This window comes from Hakea prostrata, chromosome 11, assembly GCF_041222555.1.
Source record: "Hakea prostrata isolate BN-2017 chromosome 11, UWA_Hpros_2, whole genome shotgun sequence".
NCBI lineage: Eukaryota > Viridiplantae > Streptophyta > Magnoliopsida > Proteales > Proteaceae > Hakea > Hakea prostrata.
The window spans coordinates 21,942,872-21,952,223 of NC_142610.1; the positions used below are offsets into that span (position 1 = coordinate 21,942,872).

At 31.8% G+C, this 9,352-nt stretch overlaps 1 protein-coding gene across 1 annotated transcript; it reads right to left on the reverse strand.

Annotated features, from left to right (window-relative positions):
• Positions 1-1,630: 1,630 nt before the first annotated feature.
• LOC149000879 (LRR receptor-like serine/threonine-protein kinase ER2) lies at positions 1,631-2,017 on the reverse strand. Its single transcript, XM_089139228.1, has 2 exons — positions 1,711-2,017; positions 1,631-1,656 (listed from the first exon to the last, which is right to left on the reverse strand). The coding sequence occupies exons 1-2, from the start codon at positions 2,015-2,017 to the stop codon at positions 1,631-1,633; spliced, it is 333 nt and encodes a 110-aa protein (XP_088995354.1).
• Positions 2,018-9,352: the final 7,335 nt, after the last annotated feature.

Sequence of the window (9,352 nt, forward strand, 5' to 3'; positions counted from 1 at the left end):
TAGTTTTGCTACATGCTCAAAGTGTCTCCAAGAGTCATACATATTTTTTCCATTTTCACATACAACAAATTGAGTAAAACTGAAACAAGTTCTGCTCCACTTGAATTTCAAACACACACTTCACCCCTTTTTCACCTCAACCAATATATGAACATAACTACTACAGAAACATTGGTTAGTTTTATAACCAAGAGTGATGGGACTGCCTACTTAAAACCAATATTTCCAAAGGACGATTTGGGAAACAAATCTAAAGTAATTTAGTCGATGTGTTTCACATTAAAACCCACTTCAAACGCTAAAACTAAACCACTTGTGAAGCAATCCTCAAAAAGCTGAGCATCACCTTTAAATGAAAGTTTTATGGACCAAAATTTTTTGTTCCTTCAATCGAATTGGTTTCCTCCACTGTTTTATTTTATTATACATAATTTTATCGTAATTCTTTATCGTTATTTTAACGAAAGGAAAACCCTCTAACGAATTATCGCATTCTAAAAATAGGAAATGTCAATTGTTATTCCACAACTCAGTTTATCTCTAGAGCACTTGCATATCACTAAGTCCATGACCTTCTCATGGAATGAAACAATTCAATTTTAACGTTGGGTTCACAAGTGGTCTGGTTTTAATGTTGGAAGCCAGGTTTTAACGTTGGAAGCCACAAATTAAGAGGCAATCCACCTCTGGAGTTTTTTTTTTTTTTTTTAAATTAAAATTGAGATCTCTAATGAATTTCCTGTGGGTCTCCCTCTTAATGCATTATAAAAAAATATAAAGAGATCACAACATTTTATCCTGATGAATAGAAATTTTCAATTCAACTTGTATAAAGAGCCACAACTAGGTAGCTAGTGTCCATTCTTTTGTTCACCCAAAATTAAAGTAACTTAATTTTGTTACCCTAGGTGCAAATGGTACCAATGTCCTCAAACAATGTGCAACGAGTATAATTTATTAACCAAGATCAAAACCACATCAGTTTGCTCAGACTCAGTATACCATGCTAGCGTTAGTTTTGAATATTTTTAATATAAACTTCTATCAAAGTATTAAGCATTATGCAATGGTACTGTCTAACAAAGGAGAGAATTGAACTTGCTCAGTAATAGAGAGCTAAGAAGTAGGGGAACTGAGATTTATGAAACACTGGCTTTATATATCTGATAAGGACAAAATAATAGCAAATTGGGTCAAGAATCTTGGTTGGGACTGGTTCTGAATTGAACCAATAAGTAGTGTAAGTATGAAGGAACTCGGTTATAGAAAGAGACGTGCTCCTAATATATTCGGGATACACGATCGTGTCATATATGGTAACTACAACCGACTCAAAAGAAAGGGGGGGGGGGAAATCCTACGATTGGACGCCTACCAAGAAGGATCATGAACAAATCCAATGACCGAGAGTAAGAGGTGAATCCTATATAAACTAAAACATTACACAGAGTTGAGGTATCTAAATCGTTTCCTCCATTATCATTATTCAATAAGCTCTGCAACTAACTAGAACTATGTGGTGATCTATTATTGACTTAACCTTCGGAGGTGGCTTCATGACCATGGAGTCGACCCACTTCTAATCTTGTTTTATAAGCATACATTGAGGATAAAAAAATATTGCAAGGAACTAATCAGTAGGATGAGAGTTGTTTCCTGCAAAATCACAAACAAACATCCACGCCTGTCCTCAAATAAGACTTGGATTACCATGTAGGAGGTCCCAGAGGCTTCCATTATCCATGTAGTCACATAAAAGAAGGTTCCCACTTGGTGACAAACAAAAACCCAATAGGCTGACCAGATTCCGATGCTTGATATTTCCAACAATCGCAAGCTCAGTCTCGAATTCCTGAAGGCCCTGCGGGTAGTGAGAATATAGTTCCTTGATAGCCATTGGCTTACAGTTCCTCAGCACACATTTGTATACAGTGCTTGATGCACCATAACCAATTATATACTTCTCACTCAGATTCTCTGTCATCCTCATGATGTCCTCATACAAATGAAGAGCCATGTTCATGTGAAGTATTACAAACTTTGGTGACGTATGGTTAACTGTAGCACAACAAGCATTACCCATAAAACAATAACTTAGTATGCCACGTACATATTCATGCAGCACACCAAACATTTCATACAATTAGTTATAAAGAAGCAAAAAAAAAATTTATTTGAGTTGTCATAACCAGGTAAATTTGTTCTCATTTTTTATAATGTCCAAATGAAAAAAAGATTAACATTGTGTAAAGTAAAATGCCTCCACTTGAATTTCAAGCACACACTTCACCCATTTTTCACCTCACCCAATATATGAGCATAACTACTACAGAAACATTGGTTAGTTTTGTAATCAAGAGTGATGGGACTGCCTACTTAAAGCCAATATTTCTAAAGGACGATTTGGAAAACAAATCTAAAGTAATTTAGTCGATGTGTTTCACATTAAAATCCAACTTCCAACGCTAAAACTAAACCACTTGTGAAGCAATCCTCAAAAAGCTGAGCATCACCTTTAAATGAAAGTTTTATGGACCAAAATTTTTTGTTCCTTCAATCGAATTGGTTTCCTCCACTGTTTTATTTATTATACATAATTTTATCGTAATTCTTTATCATTATTTTAAAAAAAGGAAAACCCTCAAGCGAATTTTCGCATTCTAAAAATAGGAAATGTCAATTGCTGTTCCACAACTCAGTTTATCTCTAGAGCACTTGCATATCACTAAATCCATGACCTTCTCATGGAATGAAACAATTCAATTTTAACGTTGGGTTCACAAGTGGTCTGGTTTTAACGTTGGAAGCCAGGTTTTAACGTTAGAAGCCACAAATTAAGAGGCAATCCACCTTTGAGTTTTAATTTTTTTTTTTTAAATTAAAATTGAGATCTCTAATGAATTTCCTGTGGGTCTCCCTCTTAATGCATTATAAAAAAATATAAAGAGATCACAACATTTTATCCTGATGAATAGAAATTTTCAATTCAACTTGTATAAAGAGCCACAACTAGGTAGCTAGTGTCCATTCTTACGTCCAGTATCAGTTAATATTTTTATAGATCTAGCACTAGATCATAGATTATTCTTATCATGTGTTTTACTTTAAACCATGACCTCTTTGAACTTACGGCCTCCACATAGAAAGTTGTCACCACTATGCTTTTAATACCCCTAGCGATAACATCAAAACTCATTTGGTCATGTTTGTCAACTGGTTAGTGCTTTTAAATCCCTAAATGAGAAAAGAAAGGGGAAAAAATTAGTAGGAATGTGAAATTTTTATAATATGTTTTGTAAAAACGTTTTTGGACCATAAGATCAACATCATTTATTAAAGGGATAATTACTATTGCCCCCTATGCTTTTAATACTCGTAGCGATAACATTAAAACTCATTTGGTCATGTTTGTCAACTGATTAGTGCTTTTAAATCCCTAAATGAGAAAAGAAATGAGAAAATTTTTTGGTAGGAATGAGAAATTTGTATAATGTGTTTTTTAAAAACGTTTTTGGACTATAAGATCAACATCATTTATTAAATGATTTCCGTCAATTTAGGTAAATAATTTTGATTTCACAATTTTAAATACTTTTGTTAAATCTTTGGGCTATAGTTTTAGAAATGGACTTTTAAACCCCTTTTCTTTTTTTTTTTTGGCACAAAGGGGCTTCATTTTTGTTTTCTATTAATATTGGCGATGTGGAGATTAATATATCTTAGCAATAGTCGAACACACAACCTCTTCATTAAGAGGTGTTGGTTTCACCACTAGAACAGCTCTTTGTTGGCTAAACATTTTTAATTCATTGATTCTAGACATAAGATACAAAGAAAGAAAGAACTAATAGATTGATTTGAGCAAGCAATATGCGATAAATGATCGGTTGGTTTTCACATTCACTTAATTGAACAATTAAGCCAATCCAATTCTAACATCTATGAGTGTCTTCAAAAGCGCTTTTGCTTCAGTGCAACGGTTGCACCTGTAGTCAACGACTAGAGTAAAAGTTGTCACATTTCCAAACTCCTGGGAAGTTCGACGTGTGAGAGGAGAGGAGTTCTTTACAAAGATGGATAACAAAATCTAATCACAAATCTAGTGAAACCATATTGTTTGAGGAAAAAAAATCCTCTGTTGTGTATTGAACTGATCAAAACATCAAATCCAATTCAAACGCAGTTTTAATAATAGTAAGGTTTGAAGTATTGGCATTGAATACCTATCTGTGAGATGTTTTAAGAGACATATTTTTTCATATCAAGTATTGTATTGTATTGTATTGGTCAATGTATTTTAGTGTAATTCACTAGAGAAATACTAATATATAACGTATCGGTTGTGTCCAATATGCATATCATAATAAGATACTTTAAACCTTGGACAATGGGATCCTTCATAAAAAAAAAATGACTTGGGCAATCCTAGTTGCTGAAAATCATGAACATTTCCTCCATATATGTTCTGTTCCCAATTAATTTTATTTGGGCAAATTACATATAGACCCATGTGTTTGCAATCAATTATATGTACTACTCCGGAAGAAAAAAATTATAAATTTTTCTTTACTACTTTTGCAGAGCTGTCAATTTATAACTTTTAATTTTTAACCATATGAAGGCATTTGTAATTGATTTTTTTTTCAAGGATAATAAATATAATTGATTTCAAACATAGAGATCTATGTAAGTTGTTTTTTTTACTTTGACTAAGATCACTAAAGTTGACCAAAAATACTAAAATCACTATTTTTTTTCTTTTATATTATTTTTTACACACACCTTCGGCTTTGCCATGAAACTCGTGATGCCCCTTAAAAAGAGAAATAATTATAAATAAGTCCACCCTATTAAAAACCATTAAGGAAATATTCCTGTTAATGTTTGGAATTCAAAAGAGTTTTATATAAAATAGCTATAAATTGTTAAAAGGGTTTTTACATTCACCCTAATTTTGTCATTACACTTGTGACACCTACAAAAGTGTAATAATTATAAATAGATCTTGAAGATCAATATGATGTTGATTTGCATGTGTGAGTGTACTTGTTGGCATGAAAAATTCAAACAAATGGATGTTAGTGCCCAAAAAAAAAATCTTTTCACCTCCATTTGTCTTGAGAGTTAAAACATAGTCCTTTTCGAGATGAAAATCATAAACTTGTTTATAATAATTAAATATGATAATGCTTCATGATCATTATTTTTTTGGTAAGAATTTCAACTTTTGAATTTTGTGACATAAGGTTCAACTTTTAAGTTTTGACTTAGATGTGATTCTCTCAATGCCGTTCAAGTTGTGAATGGAGAGACTGGCCTTCCTTGGTATATTATGGGAATTGTGGAGGATATTTGGAGGTTGAGAGATGCATTGACTCTTCTTCGAGTGGTTCATCGGGTTTGTGAGACCAATCGGTGTGCTGATTATTTGACAAATTTGATTTCGGTTCTGGTGGAGATTCGATAGGATACGAATAGTTTGCCTGACAAACTTCACATAATGGTTTGTGAAGAAATGGTGGATATATAGACGGTTCTTCCGTTATTAGCTTTGTATTAGCTTAATGTTGTTTTATAATATCCTCGCCTTTGTCCAAAAAAACATACCACAACATATTATGTCCATAATTGGTTTCCTTCAATATCTTATTTTTGTTCCTGAAGTGTAAATCACACATTTGGATTGAGATTTAAGAATGAAAAAACGATACTCATCAATGAAACTTGTCTTCTGATTTTATAATGGAAAAAAATACATGTCAAGCTCATATGTTATGCAATTAATAAATCATTCAAGACTCATGCTCTTTAGAAATCTGTTGGAGTGTAACCCACAACGCATTATTATTCCATGCATTGACATTTCATATGTTATGCAATTAATAAATCATTCAAGACTCTGTAGATTTATAGGTATGAGGTGAAATCCAGAGACTTCAACTCTATTATAAAAGCATTAAATATTTGAACATGACTCTATAAATGTTTTTTTATGAGGAATTTAGATTTCAATCCAAAGATTCACGCTAACCAAACAGTTAATTTTATGAACCATGACTCCATAAATTTGAAATTTATAAATTTGAAATCTCTAAATTTTTGAAATCTCCAGACTCAAGTAACCAAATAGGCCTTAATATGATCAAAATGCCCCTATTTTGAAGAATTTTTTTACATGGACCCTCGACTTTGCATGAAACTCATAACCCCATCTAAAAATACAAAAATTACAAATAGGCCCATAAAAGTTGGTATCGTGCCTTGGGACTTTGGCTATAAAGGGTAGAGGGGGAAAATTATACTCATACCTAAAAATTAAAAAATATATATATATTATAATGTAAATTTATTTTTATACCCTAAACCTAACCTAATTCTATTTTCATAGTTCAAATTAGAAAAGTGGGAGAAAAGTGAACATTAGTGTTCTCCTAATGTTTTTGAACTATACAATTGAGGTGGGACCTAGGGTAAACCCCACTAAAATTTCACTTTTTTTTTTTTTTTAAACTATTTACTGGTAGACCCCACTACTATTGTGTGTTTGAAAAATGTTAGTTAAGGGAGCACATTCTCATCGCCAATCCAAGCACATTCTCATCCCAAGAAGGCAAGAAGGCGATGTAGACTCCTCTATTCTTTCCTTTCTCTCGCAATAAAACTCTGCTTTGTTCTTCTTTAAAAAGCACGAACACCAACTTCACTTTGTAATTTAAAATAAAATTTTCTCAACCTGATCATTTTTTGTGCTATAGTTTATAAATGAGACTTTAAACATTTTTAATAATTGATTTAAGCATACAATATATAATTAGCATTTTCAATTCTGGAAGCTCTTCTTCCCATTATAGAACAAATGATTAATTGATTAAATCAATCCAATTTGACCTCTGAAACTCCATTTCTCATGATGGGTAACCAATTGGCAATGACTCTATAATCATTAGTATTATAATCACCACTTTAAGCAACATATGAAAGGTAACTCTTCAACCACAAAACATTCTAACTATTGCTGTACCAGTTGATTCTATCATGGATGCTTCATTATGCATTCTCTCATCTCTTATAATAACTTATTTTGATTTTATAGGTTCACCATTTGTCTTATTTCATTGAGAGATTAATGTCTCTTTAAATAATCCTAGTACAATGAAGGTACTGGTTTCCTCCACTATCTTAGGTTTGTCATTGATCATAATTTTTTCTTGTTACCCTAACAGCACAAATCATAAAATTGAGTTGAGATTCTAAAATATTTTTCAATAAAATGTCATGGTTATATAATGTGAAATGAAATATCAGATCCTATTTATGCAATGAAACATTTGAGCCTCATGATCCACCCAACATTCTCTTTTCTTTTTTTGGGTGAAGTTACTCAATGCATTCTAATTACATGAATAATCATCAAAAATAATTTCGCATCTTCATTCCATGAATAATCGCGTAAAATTAATTAAGGATACTATCAAGGGTACAATGGAATCAAACAGATCATGTCTTCCCTTCATCTATTCTTTAACATTCACATGAGTGTGGAAGTCACATTGTAAAGTTTCTATCCATGTCAAACAGTTCAGTATAAGTCCTACACTTATGTAATTGTGTGTTAGTGATGTAATTGTCTGGTGTTAGAATTGTTTGTTACGTAATTGGATTGCAAACATGAACTCCTAAAGCCAATGTCACAATTATTGTAAGAACAAACAAAAACTTAAACTCGTCATAGAATATGATTTTCTTAACAAAAAAAAAAACTATATTCACAAGTAGGGTTGCAATACAGTGTTGTGTGACGTGATTATTTAAGAGGGATGCATTTAAGCGTCGGCTACATACAACCACACAGCATTTTTTCTGATCAAAAAGGAATTTCAAAGTGAGTGGAATCGGCAATATCAAATGGATTTACCCTTCATTTACATTTTAAATGAATTTATTAATTTACCTCTTTATCCCTTACCTTTGTAATTAAATAAATACAATATCGACTTAGCAAGAACCATACATGCTTAGAACAATATGACTACCACGAAGCACGAACCATTAATTTTAATCAAAACATACTTAAAACAATGCGGTAGATCTAAGCATTGAAGGTACTTAAAAAGAATGAACTAGTGAAAGGGAGATCATTGGGGAATTTCCATTTTGCAGAGAATGAAATTGAAACTTGGGAGTAGATGTTGGTCATCTGAACACTACTAATCTTGCTAACAAAATGCTAAAATCTTAAACGGATTTAAGATTTTTCAGTTAAAAAAATGTTTTGAGGGTCCAATTTTCTTGCTGATTTGAATTATTAGAGTCTGAAAATTAAAGCCTTTAGTACGTTTTCAAGCGTATCTGACCACCACTTTAAATTGTAGGTCTTCAGAGGTATCAGAAATTCCATTAATTAATATATCTGGCATCATATATATAAGGTAAAAAAATTAGTCATTTTCTAATGATTAAGGTCTGAGGTTGATTCATAAAGGCATTGTTCACTTGATAACGAAAAATTGATCAAATTGATTGGTTTCCACCAATGTCTTATACTATAAATTATTCTTATATTTTAATAACATCTCAAACCAAATTAGAAAAAAAACAAAAACAACAATTATAAGAACTGTAATATCTCTCAGGTAGTAACAAGTTTCAAGCCACCAAAACTTCTTACTTTTGTAACCTGTTGGTTGGTTCAATGGGATTAAGTGTTTTCACTGTAGTGAATTGATGATGGTAACAGTGATTGGAGACGGGAGTAACAAAAGTAACAAAAGATGAAGGTGAAAATGTCAAAAAACTTAAGTTATGTGAAGGAAATACTGATCATTTTACTGGTGATTGAAAACAATAAAGAAGACGAAACTTCCTTTTTTTCTATTAGAATTTGAATGTCCAATAAATAATCGTAGTATGGAGAGGATATTTGAAGTTATTGCCATAATTGATTTTCTCCGATATCTAGTTTTCATCATTTATTATTATTTTATTCGAATAACATAAAATCATACAATTGGATTCACATTCTAAAACACTCTCCAATGAATTGTTATGAATGCATAGTTTGAAAATGAAATATCAGCCCCTATTTATGCTATGTAACATAATGCAATTCTTATCATGAGATAGTCATCTAAAATTGATTGTTTTAACATCTTCGTTCCATGAATGGTCATCCAACAATTATTTATAATAGATAAGATATAATAAATGGGAGATAAGTAGAGTACTACGATGACTTTTGAAAGGAAGGAAAAAGATAGGTAAACAGATTATCCTTTCACCCATCTCGTTAAGTATAATTTTCACACTTTTACGAAAGAATCATGAGTTTTGTGGTAAAGTCGAAGCTGCATGT